General features: G+C 33.5%; 2 protein-coding genes across 2 annotated transcripts; both read right to left on the bottom strand.

The window, feature by feature from the left end:
* Positions 1 to 10,147: 10,147 nt before the first annotated feature.
* LOC100794132 (pentatricopeptide repeat-containing protein At2g13600) lies at positions 10,148 to 12,427 on the bottom strand. Its single transcript, XM_003528448.5, has one exon. It carries the CDS (start codon positions 12,346 to 12,348, stop codon positions 10,162 to 10,164), a length of 2,187 nt encoding a protein of 728 aa, XP_003528496.1. The 5' UTR covers positions 12,349 to 12,427; the 3' UTR covers positions 10,148 to 10,161.
* Positions 12,428 to 13,895: 1,468 nt separating this feature from the next.
* On the bottom strand, positions 13,896 to 15,660 carry LOC100527613 (uncharacterized). Its single transcript, NM_001251790.1, is given in 3 exon segments — positions 13,896 to 14,383; positions 15,016 to 15,089; positions 15,394 to 15,660. Coding segments are annotated over 3 exon segments (603 nt in total). The 5' UTR covers positions 15,611 to 15,660; the 3' UTR covers positions 13,896 to 14,071.
* Between the last annotated feature and the right edge of the window lie 3,619 nt (positions 15,661 to 19,279).

Genomic DNA, 19,279 nt, shown 5'->3' with positions numbered 1-19,279 from the left:
GTTAACTATTAATATAATACTTTAAAAGTTATATTTGAGATATTTTTTATTTAATAGTATATTTTTAAATACTTTCTTTAATTAATAAATAAATAGGAGGTGTAAAACTTGAATGTATTGAGATGATTGTTTTTATAGTAAATAGTATATTTTTTAAATACTTTCTTTAATTAATAAATAAATAGGAGTTGCAAACCTTGAATGTATTGAGATGGATTTTTTTATAGTAAATTGAAAGTTAAAAATCTTTAAAGGTAGTAAAATTAAAACGAACTATATTATAGGTATGAAAAATATATTTAAGTCAAATTTAAATGGTGTTGATAAAAAGGATAATATTACATCAATTTTCAAATATAGGAACAAAATTTATTTTTTAATAATAGAGAAATCAAAACAAACAAATTAAATAAATAGACTGACCAATTTAACAATTTAATCTCACATTTTTATTTCTTTAGTTTATTAAATGTAGAGGACACACTTTATTTACCATTTTTTCAATTTACTCTAGTTTTATGGTTAAATTTCATTTGCAAAATGCTCAAATGAACAAAGGATATCAAGGGGATCTAAGTCAATTGATTAAACATGATGCGTAAATTATTGTAAATTCTATTATACTTGTCTTTAATTCTTACTAATAAAAAAATGAACAAAGGATGGTTAACTACAAAAACATAAAATAAAGTCCTAAAAATTTATATAAAAATATACTCCTAAAGATAATTGACCATTTTAACAACCAAATAATGCTGCAGGCGATAAGATTTAGCATAAGAAAATTAGTTGAATTACGTCATTTAATTTAATAAAGATAAGAGAATATTTTTCATGATTTTCTAATATTCAAATGTCTTTTGACGATTAAAAACTGATCAATAATAATGCACCATTTAAAATAGGAAGTGGTTGCCATTAAAACAATTTCAGCTACTGCTAGCTGAATTCAACTACTAGAATTAGTTGAATCAGTACAAAACTAGTTTAATAATTCTCAAATCACGTTCTAGGAAGTAGGAAGTTTTCAAGTAGAAAATATGATTCAATAGAGAATTTGAGTTACTAGGCCTATAAATAGCCTTGTACTTAATTTAAGAACACAATCAATCTAAAATTGATGCTTTAAATTACAACTTTCATTTATATGCTTTCATTTACCATTTTTCAACCTTTATTTTTATTTTTTATGTAATTCTTCCTATTCTTTGTTCACCTATTAACACTAAGCGTTTTTTAGACTATATTTTTTAAGTCAAAAGACATTTGTGTCTTAAGATGAATTGAAACTTCAAATTGTTTTGATTAGATACAAGTAAATATAAAGGTTAAAAACTATATCTTATGTGATACCAGACTATGACTCATACAACATTAGAGGATGACATTTAAGACATTCATTTAATGTTTGAGATTCTAAATGTAACACCCCGTTTTTTATAAAATAAATAAAAAGTTTTGTTTAAAAATTAATAGATTTTTTAGAAATTAAATAAATGAGAGAAAAAGGTTTTTATTAATTAAAATAAAGGTTTCATAGTATTAGAAATTAAATAGAGTAAAATGACGTCTTAAAAAATAAAATGATGTTTTAATTGGTTATTTATTTAATGAAAGAGTTAAATATAGTTCTTTTTATAAAATAAAAATAAAAAATAGAGTAAATAATAGGATCAGAGTACCCTGGTTATAAATAGAGATATATTAGGTCAGTTTTTACATTTCCTCCCAAATTCGTTCCCTCTTCTTCCTCTCCAAAAATCCTCTCTTTTTTGCATACACTCAAACTTATCCCAGTAAAACTAAGATCTCAGACTCATTAACTGTTGGATTGTTCTGAACTTTAGACACCCCCTTTATAACTCATATTTGCACATTCCCACCATCGGGATTTGTGAAATAATGCCTATAGAAAGAGAAATTCCCCTCACATAGAGATAGTAAAATTGAGGTTTCAATCCTTTCTCCTTCTCTCTAACACTTGGAAATCCTAATAGAGCAACCAGAGGAAAAACTTGAGAAATCTTAGGAAACCACTAGAGACACTTCTATCTCTATCGGACTACACACGTGACCCCCCTTAGAAGTAAGGGATGAATTTATCTCAATTGAGACTAAAGTGAACATACGTAAGGATCCTTACAATATTAAATTGTCCATACGTAAAGTGAACATACGTAAAGTGTACAATGATAACTATAAATTGTCCATGTTTGACGGGTCAATTGATGCTCTGATGTGAATTGAATGATTTAATTGAGTGTTTGACTTTGAATGTTAGAAACCTAAAAATTTGGGAATTCTTGATTCTTGTATGCTTTCTTAAAATTGATTGAGGGGTTTTATTACCCATGATGTGATCACATGTTTTGTGCTATTCTTTTTTAATTTGGGTGTGTTTTGAAGTTTGAATTGTGCCTTTTTTGCTTCACGAAACAAAGGTTTTTCGTGTAGCATGACTATGCTTGATGAGAGCACACTTGTGCTTAGTGAAAATCAATTGTTTTAAGCCCATACTATTTTCCTGACAACATGAGTTAACTTATAGCCTAAAAAATGACTAAGAAAATGATTGAATTAGGTTTTATAGTCTTCATAAAAGGATTATCCCTCAATGTTAGCTAACAAATTCCATTGGTTTCACCCAATTCAGAGTTGCATAGCCCCTTAGAGAGTCAAATTACTGAGTAAAGGTCGAGTTGTCAGGATTAAGCAATGATCTAATGTTTACCTTAGGTTTAGACATAGTTAATGGTCAAACTAGTTTTTTTTATCAACATAATAGTTGTAGATATTGTCTTAGCTTCAAAACAAGATAAGTATGAACTTAATAGGATTAATACATTCCTTGTACTTGTAATTTTACTTTACAAAGGTCGTAGTAACTTAGGAGGAAATGTAAGGATATACTTGTTTACTATACATATACGTGTAGTTGCTATTAAATGAATAAATTAGTGAATAATTATATGCCTTAAATGTTGAAAGATTGCTATTGTGATATATATATATATATATATATATATATATATATATATATATATGATGTATGAGAAGTGATAATGATAAGACATGTGTTGTGAAAAAGTGTGGGATTAATACGTTCTTCAATGTGATTAAACATGTTATTGTGAAGTATAAAGTGATGACATTGAGTTATGAGATATGAACTGCACAATCACATGACTGTAAGACCTTTTAAAGGCAATGAGTTAATGTGTGACGAGTATTGTGATGGGATGCACTGTGGGAACCTGACAAGTTGAATCACTTTGAGACGCAACAAGTTAAATGTATTTTAAAAACAATTATATAATTATGTGTATTGCATAGTTCAAACTCATGTGACACGTATATGATTTTAAATGTTTTTTTAATGTGAGATGATTAGTCATATGAACATAACATATTAATATTATTATTGTGTCATATGTATATGATGCATAAGGCGTGATAACGTGATGTCTTGGGATTATGAAAGTGTAATGAACTGTGTGTAAGTGACAAGTTGAGTATGCGTTAAATTGTGAGATCGTACATGTATCAAGATGTTGTGTGCATTGAGTTATGAGATATGAACCGTACAATCACACGACTGAAAGACCCTTTAAGGGCGACAAGTTAATGAACGATGAGTATTGTGATGGGATTCATTGTGCGAACCCGATGAGTTGAATCACTTTGAGGCGTGACGAGTTAAAATTATTTTGAAAACAATTAAATAGTCATGTGTTATGTATAGTTCATAGATAAAACCTACATGTTAAATTGTTTTCTGGGTTAGATCTAAATTAAGAGGGAGAGACCCTGACGAACTCTTTAGAGTCTAGGCCTTGAGAGTAAATACACCTGATTTGAGTGCTCCTCTAAGCCTATGTTGATCCCACATGGTTGGAACATTCTCGCAAAATAGTGTGACCCTAACTAGTTTTTCTATGATTTTACTTAGTGAAAGTGACCTGACTTACTAGTGTGTGGTCTGTCTTGTCATGTACTCCTAGGTGTCCGACGAGGTTTTTCACTGACATGATATCACATTGCATATAGGATTGAGTTTTAGTGTATCTGTTGCATAATGCCTGTGTAATGATCATTGTGACTTGTTATGTGATGGTGTGTAATGAATTGTGTAAGTGTGAGATGCAGAATTGTATTTGAGATGTGTTATCTTGAACATTCTTGCAAAATAGCGTGACCTTAACTAGTTTTTTTATGATTTTACTTAGTGAAAGTGACCTGACTTACTAGTGTGTGGTCTATCTTGTCATGAACTCCTAGGCGTCCGACGAGGTTTTTCACTGACATGATATCACATTGCATATAGGATTGAGTTTTAGTGTATCTGTTGCATAATGTCTGTGTAATGATCATTGTGACTTGTTATGTGATGGTGTGTAATGAATTGTGTAAGTGTGAGATGCGGAATTGTATTTGAGATGTGTTATCTTGAACATGTGATTAATCGTGAAGACATGAAATTTGATTTGTGATTAAATTCTAGGACAAGTGATGTTATGTGTTGAGTGTTAAAATGATGTGAACTGTGCCAAAGTTGAGCCTTGTTATACCTATATTATAGTTATAATTATATTATTGTTATATTTATATCATACCTGTATGCTTTCGTTTATCTCTATTTGTTGAAGAATGTGATGACTCACTCCCCGTGTGTTGTTTGTGTTTGGTGTAGAAGCAAGATATTATGATGTTTTGATGATGTCAAAGAAAGGTGCTTCTCAAGTTTAATTCAAGACAAGACTTCAAGAAATTCAAGATAAATAGTCAAGTTGATCTCTAGAGTCTTAGGAAGAAGTTTTCAAATTGAAAAAGCAAAAGGTTTGGCCAAAGAATTTTATCTAAATCATTTCAAATTGAGATTTACTCTTTGGTAATCGATTACCAGAGGATGTAATCAATTACCAGTGGCCAATATGCTTTCTGAAAAGGTTTTAAATATTTTTGAAAGCATGTAATCGATTACACAAGGCTTGTAATCGATTACTAAAGGTTTTAAACGTTTTAAAACAGTCATAAGAAATTTGAATTTAAATTTAAAGTTGTGTAATCAATTATAGTAAGTTGGTAATCGATTGCCAGTGTTTAAATATTCAAATTTCAAATGAGAAGAGTCATAACTCTTCAGAAGTAACCGTGTAATCGATTACACCAATATGGTAGTCGATTACCAGTGGAGAATTTTCTGAAATAACTCCTAACAGTCACATCTTTTTAAATGTTTTTGAATGACCATCAAAGGTCTATATATAAATGACTTGGGATACAAAAATTCTTTAGAGTTTTCATTGACCAAAAAGTCTTATCCTCTCAAAAGATTAAATTGTCTTATCTTCTAAAAATTCCTTGGCCAAAATACTTGCAATTCAATAAGGAATTATTTGAGTGCTTCATTGTACAATCTGTCTCTTACAAGAGAGATATCTTTTTCTTTTTCTTCTTACTCAAGAAAAGTGATTAAGGGACCGAGAGTCTCTTGTTGTAAAGTAATCTGAACACAAAGAAAGGATTGTCCTTGTGTGGTTCAGAGATTATAAAAGGATTTTACAAGATAGTGGAAATCTCAAGCGGATTGCTTGAGGACTGGACGTAGGCACAGGGCGTGGCCGAACCAGTATAAACTGAGTTTTTATTTTCTTTTTCCTTAAACTTCTTTATTTATTGTTATTTATCTTTTGCATTAAGGAAGTTTAGTTTGAATTGTCTTATAATAATTCATAATAAGGGTGCATTGAAATTTTCATTAAAGAAGAGTAAAATTTTTAAAAGGGGAAATAGTTTGTAATATCTTAATTCAACCCCCCCTTCTTAAGATATCTGAGGCCACTTGTCTAACATTTGGATCCTATGATGATCTCGATCCTTGTGTTCGTGGGAGCAGATGACTAGGTGAATTGTTTTAAGGAACCTCATGCTAGAGGACTCTGAGACACAATGTTATGCTAGGATGTGACATTGGGGCATAAATTTCTATTTTAATTGCATGATGTTACAACATGTTATTTCACTTTATTTTATTTTTGTTGCTTAACTTTAGTTCTTTTGTAAACTTGAAGGACCTTGTTTTGAGCTGAAAATATTTTTGAAAAGTTTTATTTGGTAACAATGAAGCGAATTTGGACCTTTTACCCACATGGATTTACTTACAATTTTATTGAATAAAATTGATTTAACTATATTTTGTGTTTTATATGTTTTTCCCATTTATATACATGTTGGGGTAGATGGTGTCACAAGGAATAGTGAGGATCCACGAGGCTTAAGTTGCTTTGGGTGGATCATAGACATGCGATAAAGCATCTACTTGCCGAATTTGTATTGAATAGTGAAATCGTAGCCGTGGAGTTTGGTTGAATACACATTTTGTTCTGAGGTCTGGATTGATTGAGACATAAGCTCATTTAAGTTGCAGTGATAAGTGAGGATGACAAATCGGTGACCCAAAAGGTATTGGTTCCAGTGTTTAACAACTAATGTGATAGCTACAACTCGTGAATATAAGTGGTTTAACATTGGAGCTTAGGACAAAATTGTTTGCTAAAGAAAACAATATGATGACGACCCTAAATCAATACTACTCCCATGCTAGAACCAGAGGCATCTGTCTCTAAGATAAAATGGGAAATGGAATTTAGAAGTGCAAGCACTAGTGCCTAGGTCATAGCATACTTGAGGTGTTCAAAAGCCAGTTGGGCATCCATGCCCCACACAAAAGCATCTTCACAAAGTAGAGTTGTCAATGATGTTGTAATGCAAGAGTAATCCCTGATGAACTTGCGATGAAAACCTGTTAGTCCAAGAAAATCCTACAAAGACTTAAGGGAAGTAGGTGTAGGCCAAGCTAGCATAACCTGAATTTTGGTTGAGACAAGCTCGACTCCAACAACTGAGACAATATGGCTGAGATACTCAATTCGGCCTTGGCCAAATTCACACTTAGACTATTTAAGATGAAAAACACCATTCTAAAGAGCTTAAATGACAAGCTTTAAGTGTTGACTAAAAATAAGGATGTCATCAAAGAAGATGAGGACAAAACGACGAAGGTATGATATGAAGAGGTCGTTCATGGTGGCACGCAAGGTCAAAGGGGTGTTGCATAGGATGAAAGGCATCACACGATACTCATGGTGACCCTAGTGAGTGCAAAACACCATTTTGGGAATGTCCTCCAAAATCATGCGTATATGATGAAAGCCTTGGGCCAAATCAAGCTTGGAGAACCAGCCAACGCTACCTAAATCATCCAACAATTTATCGATGGTTTGGATAAGAAATTTATCCTTGACAATAATGGTGTTCAACCCACGAAAGTCCTCACAGAAGTGCCATATTTTGTACCAAAAGAACCATATAAGAGAAGGGCCTTTGACTTGGTTGAATCAACACTTGGCAAAGAAGATCCTTCACTTGACACTTAATTTCTTATTTCTGGAAAGATGGATACTGATAGGGGAAAACATTCATCGAAGCTGAATCAGGGAGTAAGTGAATGGCATGGTCCGTAGGGCAAGAGGAAGGAATCGTGGTGGAAGACTGAAAAAGGGAAGGATATTTAGTGAGGAAGACTTGGAATGATGGTAATGAATCAGTGGTGGGAGGCAGCGCAGAGTGGGAGTCTGTAAGGGTCACTTGAAGATGAAAATAAGCAATGACCTTATTGGTTGAGACCAAACAATGAACTTGGATGTGGTTGAGCTTAGTTGGGCCTGATGAGGAACAACCCTTTAATTCTATTAATTTAGAATCCTTCATAAACCTCATAGTCAATAAGGAATAGTCTGTCACAATTGGGCTCAATGTCTTAAGTCATTCCACACCAAAAATAAGATTTGCACCAACAATGGACATGGCAAACAAATCAACATGGAAAATTTGAGATTGGATCACCACTGGAACATTCTTGCAAACACTGGAACAAGAAAACTCATTCCCATCTCCCACCGTAACAGAAAGAGGCATTGTGGGTTGGACCTTAAGATTAAGAGAACAGAGCATGCAATCCTAAATAAAATTATGGGTACTCCCACTATCAATTAGCACCACAATGTTGTGGCCATGAATCGTACCCAGAACCTACAAAGTCTTCAAAGCTAATTGGCCCAAAAGGGCATTAAAGCTAATTTGGGCCAAAAGGGAATCACCTGAATCGCTTGGATCGATGGTTGTTGGGTCAACATCAAGGGTCGAAATATAAGGGGATGGCTCCAACACATCATCATCGGAGATAATGAGGAAGAACTTAGACTTACATCTATGTTGGGGTCTCTACTGGTTGTCGCAATTGTAACATAAGCCCTTCTCCCGTCGAGATGCCAACTCCTTCGAAGTATTTTCGTACCCCATTGCCCAGAGGCTCTTCGCTATGCGAAGGTATGGGGGAGGGATGTTGTACGCAGCCTTCGAAGTATGATGTTTGAAAATCGACTTGGTTGGTGCAAGAAGCAATGACATAGGCGAGGGAGGCACAATGAAGAGAGGGGTAACATTCAAAGGGCTCGGAGGAGGATGGTGACGGATGGATTGGCAAGAGTGAGCAAGCTTATCGTCTTATAGCTTGGCCAACACGATGGCGTGAATTCGGGTGAAGGGTTGTAACGCTTGAACCTCCCGACAAATCTCGAGGGATGACCCTGAGATGAAACAACTGAGGAGAAAAGTATGGAGAAGGTCGATGATATGGTTTGCGAGGCTCTTGAACTCTGTGAGATATGAATTCATGGACCTTTGTTGAGTGAGCTTGAATAAGGTGCCTTTGGGGTCGTCGTAAAACGACAACGCAAAACGTGATTTGAGGGCTTCAAGAAAATCGTGCCAAGAAGAGATCTACTCATTTTGGAACATCCATTGATATCGGCTTAACGTTGGACCATCAAGGTAGAATGACGCTATTTGCAGGCATTCCTCTTCCGAAGTAGTGTGGTAGTCGAAGAACTGGGAAATTTTGAAGATCCAACTTGTGACATCCATGTTGTCGAAACAAGGAACATCAAGCTTCATATGGTGTTTAGGACCAAAGAAACGGGGAGAAGAGGCAACGAACAAAGTGTCGTTTGTCTCAGATTTGGTTTCAAGAGTAACTAGACGATGAAGAACCTCATCAATTTTGGAATGGAAGGAGCTCTGGTGATGAGCGATATCTATTGGGACAGAGGTAAATCTAGATACAACGTGTTCCAAACATGTAAGAACCTGTGTCTGGGTTGTGGCTCATGTGTCAGTCATGACAAAGTCAATGGAAGCGCCAAACGATGAGGATAGGGGACTGTAAACAAAGAATGATTATTCTTGCATTTGAGGCCAGAAATGATACCTCATAAAGAAGTAAAGAGAGAGATAATTTGGCAATATTAACTTTCTTATTTTTCCATCACTGCCATACAAAGCTCTATAGAGAGAGATGTGCTTAACAAAAACGTAACAGAATAGGGAATCAGATAACAAACTAATCCAAATGATTGGTGCACAGAGCACTCAGAATATGCTAGCTCTATCTACTAATATGACGTAAGCAAATTAGCCTGAATTCTAATGTATGTAATCATCCCATCCTTGAGGCTTCTTTGTGGAACATTTGGGCTTAGAAACAATACCACCTAGCCCATCCGTGGTCAGCTCTCTGTCGCTTGCAGTGTCGTTTGAGCCTAGATTCCTATTAACATCTCTCACAAATTGATTTTCCTTTGATAAGGGTTATATTACTTATATAGTATACTAAATAGTTTGATAAACTAATGAAAAGACCAACTTAGTTTAATAAAAACATTTTAAAAGACAAAAAAAATTTAACTTAAAAGGCTAATAATAACATGTGCTTTTGACACATCCTATGTCTATGATATCGAGTCTATAATGTATGCCCAACTACATTGGCTCTTTTTTTGTTAATTTTTAATAAATGACCCTCGACGCCCTTTCTCATCAGTAACAAATATTTTTTTTTCACGTGATGCAATATTTTCATTCGTCTATTTTCTTATAGATGAGTAACATGTCTAGAGATTCTACACAGGAACTAGTTCTGTAAGGCAATACAAAATGTAAGCTTTTCGGGACAGTTTGTGTTTGCCCAGAAATATTTAGGTTAATCAATGGCCACATCATAAAGAAAAATAAGATCATAAAGCGTAGGTTGCATCAGAAATGTTATTCTCCATGGCTGCTATAGAGATAATTGGAGGGTATAATAGAGTTAATGGTAGCTGTTATATGCTCTACAGTTGCATAAATAACATCAGAATAAAGATGGGTTTTATCTTCTACAGAGAACAGATGAATCTTGTTGTTCAATTCTATCCAGCTGCACCCTGGATCTTTTCTTAATTCCAAACTCTGCAATCTCTTCCTAAGTTTTGTCTTCTGCCCCCATCTACCTAGTATGGCATACATGTTGGACAGAACAACAAAAGCAAAAATTGGATTGGGATCCAAGCTGAACAACTTCTCAGCAGCTCTCTCCCCCACTTCCATGTCCTTCCAGAACCAAGAAGCATTAAGCAAAGCTCCCCATATTATCCCATCTGCTTCAATAGGCATTTTTATGATAAACTCTTCAGCTTCTTTTAGATGGCCTGACCGACCAAGAAGATCCACCACACATGTGTAATGTTCTATTGTTGGGGTTACCCCATAGCATCTTTGCATTGAGTGGAAAATTCTCAAACCTTCACAAACTAGACCGGCGTGGTTACAGGCAGAGAGAACACCAACAAAAGTAGCTGCATTCGGAACAATGCCTTGATGTAACATTGAGCGAAAGAGTAAAATTGCCTCAGATCCCAGTCCATGATACGCATACCCATTTATAAGAGCTGTCCATGCTGCTACATTGGGCGAAAAAATGCTAATAAATGACCTTTGAGCTTCGGCCAAGTGACCACATTTGGAATAGAAGTCTACAAGAGCAGTCCCAACATAAACATTTACTTGGAATGGCGTTTTGATTAAGTGAGCATGGAGTAACTGTCCTTGTCGAAAAGAACAAAGACAAGAGCAAGCACGAAATAGGACAGAGAATGTTGATCTGCTATAGTCAACTGACAATCTGCGCATAGCCACATATAAATTCAGGGCCTCCTTGTACTTACCATTAATAATATAACCCGACATCATTGAGTTCCATGAGACATAGTTTCTTTCACCCTTGGTTTTGTCAAAAAGCTTCACAGCTTCATCAAGTTCACCATTTTTGGAATACACAGAAATCATGGTATTTAATGAAGTTAAATTCTCGGGACTCATTTTCTCAAATAACCTTTTTGATTTTTCAAACTGACCACTCATGGCATAACCTTTAATCATCAAATTATATGAAACAGGATTTGTCTCTCTCAATTCATAAAAGACAAGCTCGGCTTCTTCAATCCTTCCTTTTGAGACAAGGCCCCCAATCAGTGAGTTGGCAACATTCAAACTGGCTTGTCCTCCCATGCTCTCATAAACTCTCTTGGCATCATCTATGGCTTCACAACCACAATAAAACTCAGTAACCGCACCGCCAATTGAGTTATCAAAATCAAGCCCACCCTTAATGCAAAGCCCGTGAACAACCTTCCCTGCACGCAGAACCCCAAGTCTAGCACAAACCCTCACAACACAATCCAAAGTGAACTCATTAGGCAACACCTCAGAACTCCTCCTCATGCACCCAAACAAATCCAAAGCCCTCTCACACCCATCTTCCCTTTTAGCATACCCCGAGATCAACGTAGTCCAAGCCACAACATCCCGGACCGGCATTTTCTCAAACATGTCCATAGCATCATCCATCATGTCTTGCTTCACATAACCTGCAAGCATCAAACTCCACAACACTTGGTTCCCATCACGCAGCTCCTCAAAAACCACCTCAGCTTCTCTGATTCCACAGCAATGCACACAAAAATACAACAAAGCACTCCCCACGAGGCCAAACCTCTCATAGCCAGATTTCAAAAGCAGGGAATGAACTTGCTTTCCAAGAAGGAAGGACCCTGAGCGCGCACACGCGCTCAACACCGCAGAGAAAGAAACCTCATTGAGCGCAACACAAGAGCGGTGCATGAAGGAAACAAGGGTCAATGCCTCAGGGTACCTCCCCAATAGGGAGTATCCGGAAATCATGGTGTTCCAGGAGGAAACTGTTCGGTTCGGCATTTGATCGAACAGGTGGCGGGCTTCTTCGAGTTTACCCATTTTGAAGCGTTGGGCGATGGAAATGTTGGTGGAGATCACGTTACCGACATGGGGCTCCGTAGTTTGCAAATGGGTCGTGAAAAGTCGGAATCTTTCATTCCGTTTCCAACGGTTGCGCTTCCAGGTGCCCACAAAGCAGAGCCGGAGAAACAGAGACATTGTGCAGAAGTGGAAAACGAAACATGGTATTCCAGGTGCAACTGCGTCAAGTGAACTAAGGAAACAAATTGTGAATTATTTATTATAAACTTTTAACAAAAAATTATACAACATAATAAGGCAATCGTGTTGAACTGTGGATACCCAAATGTTATTTTAGTGGATTCAATAAAAAGAGTTTTAATTTCTATTTACTTGTAAATTACTAATTAAAAATTAATTTTGATGTAATTTTTAAGATCATTATTATAAAATTAACAAATTGACAAATTGAATAATAATCTAAAATTGTATATCCAACATTTTTTGTAAATAAAAAATATATAATTATATTGAGTAAAATGATAATATATGAAAAAAATAATTTTAAATAATTATATATGTACATCTTAACATTACAAGCACTTCGCTAACATTTAATATTTCTTTTTATTTTTTTTATATGTACATCTTAATATTACAAGCACTTCGTTAACATTTAATATTTCTCTTTATCATTCTTTTTTAATATCATTTTTTTATACCTACACTTATTTTTCTTCTTTTTTTGAATAAGTATATACATACATGAAGGATCACTTATTTTTTAAGTGTCCATGCATCATTTTATAGTATTCTATTAAATTTTAAGAGAATTATAAAATTATTTTTCTAGACTTAAAAAGTTTGATCATGATCATGTCATCTTTTACTTACCTTCACCTCTTACAAGAATTTCAACCAACAACCGAGTATATTTAGAAAAATATGTTAGGAAATATATTACTAGCACTCCTCCACGGTTAAAAGGATAATAATTCCGGCCTCCCTTAGCACATACATATAAACTTTGTTGTTCTAATCGTTTACTTAATTGAAATACATTTTATTTACTCCCTTAATTGTGTTTATTTAGCATAAGCTCTGTTTCAAAAAAGTTTTTTTTACAGATTCTGTAACAAAAAGATATATATCAGTATAAGTTGTGAAATAATTCATATATCTTTTTTAACGTGTCTCCATTATAAACTCCGTCCCATTTCTCTTCTCATTTCCCCTTCCTAGTGCCCTCATTCCTCTAAGCCATTGAGGAAAATTGTAATCCTTTGCCATTTGCCTAATACCCATTTTCCAAAACTTACATCATTGAGCTCAAGTGACACATACTGGCATAAATACTTGAATTATACTTCTTCAAAAAACTAATTAAAAAAACCAAACACATTTAAAAATCATAACTAGTACCCACACCATACCTTTAATGAAAAACAAATTTCAATTTCTTTTTTACTTATAACGTGTTTGATCCCACATTTAGAATGCGATTACTTCAGTTTATATAAAAGCAGTAGGTCTAACTTTAATAATTTTTATCCAATTTGACGTGATTTCTTGCTTTGCAAAAAATATTCAAAAGCATCTAATCATTGATCTAACTCGAGTTCCTAAACCATACAGTACATTAAAAACATGAAACGCAATTGTCCTTGTAAGGTGCAAAAAAAAAAGCATACATTTCATTCACATTAATGAAAGTATGATGTCCCCCAATTTAACCTACCACTCCTTGAAACATATATGACATTATGAGTAATGCAAAATAATTACATTTGTAGAAAAAAAGCCAAAGATTTACACCCATTCCATTCACATGGGGGTATTATAGCTACTCCACTATGTTATTACTTGTGCCCTCAAAGGGAATATTCCCTTTGAGCTTAGTATGTATGGTGATCATCATTCATCAATCTGTTTCATGGTCAGGGGCAGGAGAATACCATGCAGGGTGCCTGCCCATGGTTCTAAGAAGCTTAGTGTATGGTGAATCAGGCATTCTTGCTTGCTCCTCTTCCCTCAGTTCATCAGCAGATTTTGGCAATCCATCAGGTATGGGACACAGTCTCTCACCTTCTTCTGATTTTACATCCTTGCTCAGATTCATGTCACCCTTCTTAAGTTTGTGCATGATTGAAATCCCATGCAAGCATCCTATTAGGGATTTTACACCACCAGTCTCCAGAATCAGCCTCTCTATGTCTGCTTTTGGGGACTCTTTCTGTAAAACATTAGGGGTAAGAACAGATTTGGTATTGAATTTAAGGTCCAAATACAACAATGAATATCACTGATAGTTGATATTGAACATATCAAACTGCATCCAATCTCCAAAAAAATTCCAATTGTTTTGAATTTTTTTTTCTTTTTGGAAAATAAGTATATTAAATCTTTTCATTGCAGATATACTAACATACTTCGACTTCTCATTGGACATCTTTTCATTGTTTTTCTGGGCTACAACTTTAAGGTTTTTCCAAGTTTGTACTCATTTAAACTGTTTGAAATATTAATAGAAAATGAAAGAGTGGAGAAAATTTTGAAGTTTAAATTAAAAATAAATACATTCTGTTTCTAAAAATAATTTTTCTCTCCTTTTTTTTCAAATAATAAAAAAAATCATATACAGTTTTTTTCAAATTTCACATAGGTGGAGAAGGAAGGAAGTTGCATAAACTTTCACTTTTAACTTTCATTCTTTGACAATTTTAAAAGAGAAACAAATTTATTAAAAAAAATAAATAAAAGCAAACACACATAAAAACACACTAAATTGCATCACAGTTTATCACAAAACAAACAAGGAAAGGAGATCAATATATAACACCAGAAGCTATAGAAATAAGAACATACTTCAAGATCTTTCAGCTCAAAATAAGCCTGCCAGCAGCTATAGGATTGGTCTCCTTCAAGCGTTGAACAATAATCTGCAAAATTTATTTAGAACACACCACAAATTATCAATTCATAGCATTCAACAACAGATCATGATAAGAATGGAAGAGTCACGTTTTGAATGTGGAAATTGTAACTATAGCTTCTGAAAATAAATCCAATACGTTAAACTGAAATCAGATTTAACCGTTCGTAGGAAAAGCAACAGAAAAACACACATCAAAAGGAGTTAATAAACTGAAATCGATACCCCAAATAAAATTACCCAAAAGGGGTCTTTGAATTCGTTATAAAGTTGAGAAATTTGGAAGAAAAAAAGAAAAGAAAAGGATGTACCTAAGATCTCTCTCTCGGATTTTTCGATCAAAGGAGGGTCCTTAACGGCCCTTTCAAATTTGGTTCGGCTAAAAGGCTCGAGCTTCGGGATGTAGGGTTGATTCCTCGACGAACAACAAACAACGGTGGAAGCGTGTCTCGTTGCCGAGGTTCGGTTGCTATGCGTGTCGAGAATCAGAGGAGCAGAAGAACAAGGACAAAGCAGTGTTGCCTTCATCGTTGAGATCGAGTCTAATAATGATTAGAAACGCGTGTAGAAGATGAAATGAGAACAGAGAAAGAATGAAAAGAGTGCGTGCTATTATTAACGATAAGGTACTGAAGAATGATCCGAGAGACAAGATGTCATTAAATAAGGAGTTTCTTGAATTGGATAAGGATGATGTTGTTCTAGATTTATTTTCTTGTTTTATAAATGTATGATATATCCGTAAGATTGATTAAGAAGATTATCCGTGTTTGTTGTGTTTTACAAAAAAAAATATAAATAACAAACTAACTTATTCTAAAATATTGCTCTAGTTTTAATGTCTAAAAATACTATTTTATTTAGCAGAAAAATAAAGAAAATATAAATTTTATAAGAAAAAATAGGTCATGCATGGGCACTGTAAATACCATTATTTTATCATAACTCATATCAATTATGATTTTTATAATAATTACATTAAAAATCATATTAATTATGATTTATAATTAAATTATAATTTAAAATTATTTTAGACTATTAAATTTATTATATAATTAATAATATCGTGCGATGTGATACAGGGATTTTTTTAAAGTAACGCTACAAGCTGAAGTCTCTTGAATAAACAGAAAAATATTGAGTTTAAAAATTAATTGTGATACAATTTATTAATACTAGACTAAAAAAATAGAAGTAGGAAGAAGATGGTAATTCAATTGGAGAAAGATATTTAGCGCTGATTGGTGCATACGCTTTTTGGTAAAGTGGGTCTATGCCATTGGGTGCACTTTATTGTGGGATTAATCCTACGTGGTTGAATTGACTGGAGCCTAGTGGGTTATGAAGATGTGATAAAGTTTGTCTTGTACAGAAAATAAGTGGTAATACGAATACGACCATGCGATTGCCGCGGTTTCAGAGTGTAGAAAATAGAAATAGTGAAATACCACCAATTCTCATGCTATGCCGGCGGGATATTTTTCCGGTGGTTTAGATATTTTCCCGTCTTGCCCGTGGTATCTTCTCTCTTTTAATTAATATTTTAAAATAGTATAAATATATTTTTGTCAAGTATACCATCCTCATTGGTCATTTGTGTCTCCTCCACCAAAAATAAAATGGTTACTATTTTATAACAATGTATTTATACGTATTTTCATGTCTAATTTTAAATATCAGTGTGTTTAATGGAAGGAAAAAGAGAAATAAAATAAAAGTAAGATGAATGTGATATATTTTACATTATTTTTTTTTTCAACTATCATAATTAGAATTTATAATTTTTCGGTAAGATCTCGAAATATTTTCAGAAGCTTAAATTCTTTAGATCAGTTATAAAATTAATTATCGAATTAGGACTTAATCACACTTACAAGTTCATCTCTATTTTCTAAGAATATATTTTATGGAAATTAAATTTAAGTCTTTTCCTACAAACTCAATATGTATTATTAATTGAGTTACACCCACTGAACTCTATGTTTTATTTTAATTCAAATATTTCTTTCTTATCTCCATCTTGTTTGTTTCCATTCTCTCAATCAAACACACAATAAATTTAATAAACCTTAAAAATATAATAATTAGAAACGTAATTTGGCCCAAAATCCAATCATAGATCATTGATGAACAAGACTTTCTCGATGCTATTTTCATACTGCTACAACAGCTATGGTGTGGTGTGCTTGGCATAGAAGACATGATAAAGTGTGCACAATAAGGCTTCAAGCCTTCAACCCCCTCATATTTTACATAGACTTGCCAAGGAACATGTCTCCAACTGGATTCATCTCCACTCAATCTGAGAGGTCGAATTCAACTCCCAATGTCCCTACTTCACGCTTATATGCATGACAAAGGCCAAGTGCAGGTTTTTATACTTGCAATCTAGATGTTACACTGTTCAATGATCTTCCTAGTTTCAGTTATGAATGTTGCATTTGTGATAGCAATGGTTACTTCATCAAGGCAAAGTCGAGTTGCACAGTTGGTTCTCTAACTGTTTACGAGGCTTAAACTTTATCATGGCTAATAGATATGAATCTCCGACATGTTATAATGGAATTGGATTGCAAATATGTTGTTGACAACCTCACAAACAATAGCTCCAGTCTGCCTGAATTGGGTCACATACTAAATATTTGTAGAAACGTACTATCCTCACTTCAAAATGTTATAGTTCGTTTTATTTAAAGACAAGCAAATCAAGTAACTTGTTAGAGTTTCTAGATTTCATTTTTGTTACCACAGGTTTTTTTTTGAAGCTCTTATTATTAATGAAATGTTATAAGATGATTCTTTCTTTCAAAAAAATAAATAAAAAATAAAAAAGATGTAGAGTCTTATACAAAGATTAAATAAATAAGAAAAATATAAAAAAAGTATACGTTCAAGGGATGGGGCGAGTAGTTACATATTCATTAATTCATGTTCTTGTTTTAAAAAGTTGAATAATATTCATACTCATATCCATACCTGATCAAATCAAAACGGGCATTTCTTGTTAAAATCGGGGACGGGTTCAAGTGAGTACCTACGAGTCCAAGAATTCTTGCCATCCATATTTATGATCAATATTAATGCTTTGATATTTGATCTTTATTGTAGAGAATATTCTTATTCTTTTTAGGATCTATTGAAGAGCAAAGAAAAAGAAAAGAGTCAACCGAAAAGGCTATCTACTCCATAAAAAGACATGTCAAAAGCAAGTTGCAATGTATTTTAGTGCAAAAAAGTGACTTGACCTATGAGGTATGACTTGGAGTGTGCATAAAGGAAGATAAGCAAGGTGTTTTATCAAAATCCTTCGATAAGTTGGTGATATACATTAAATGTTGAAATTAATGCGACAATGGATACTTCAGAAACACATAAAGAAGCTAATTGAAAAAAAAGTTGTTTAAAGATAACGCTTATTTCTTGAAGAATGTTATTAATAGTTGAAGATTAGAGAACTTATCATGAGAACATACTTAAGCATTCAAACTTCTTGTAAACTTTTCCAAGTTAGAAATTCGAGCTCTCAAAATATCTTGTAAATCCATTATAAGCTTTATTGGCATATATATTCATCTATAAAACTTTAGCTATAGTTAGTGTGCACCCGAACCTTAAAACAAATCAGATTGATCTGTTGAAGCAATAAGTCATTTTGCTGTAAGGAATATTTAACACGACTATCTTGAAGAGTTTAGTGTAAAACTAGGGTAAAGCCAGAAGTGGTTTGAGGGAAGAATAATTGTATTTTTGTGAAAGTTAGTAGAAATTAGTAGGTTTGCCAAAAATTAGACGTAGTCTCGATGGTTGAAATAAATTAATATAAAATTTTCTATTTTATCGTTTTTCTTTTTTATTCATATCTAACCTTAAATTATGATTTTTGTTAAAATTGCTTTTCAAAATGATTTTTGATAAAAGAATGCTTATTCAAAACTATAGCCTATACTTTATATCACGTGCTTTGTAAAACATGTTCTATAAGATGATAAGTCTCATATGTGAAAAGGCTTGCAATTTTTTTTAAGAAACACAATTCAAAGCATCAAGGAGTACGAAAATGTTAAGGAATCAAGGAAATGAATGGCTATTAAAAGGCTTTAATTATAAAATGGTCATAAATTAAATCTGATTAAAAGATAATAAATGGTAATTAAAACGTTTAAATAAAAATAGTAAGAAAATAATTAAGGCCATAAA

Source organism: Glycine max, chromosome 7 (assembly GCF_000004515.6).
Source record: "Glycine max cultivar Williams 82 chromosome 7, Glycine_max_v4.0, whole genome shotgun sequence".
In the NCBI taxonomy this organism is placed as follows: Eukaryota; Viridiplantae; Streptophyta; class Magnoliopsida; order Fabales; family Fabaceae; genus Glycine; species Glycine max.
The sequence above is the reverse complement of the archived record's forward strand: the minus strand, read 5'-3'. Positions and strand labels throughout refer to the sequence as shown.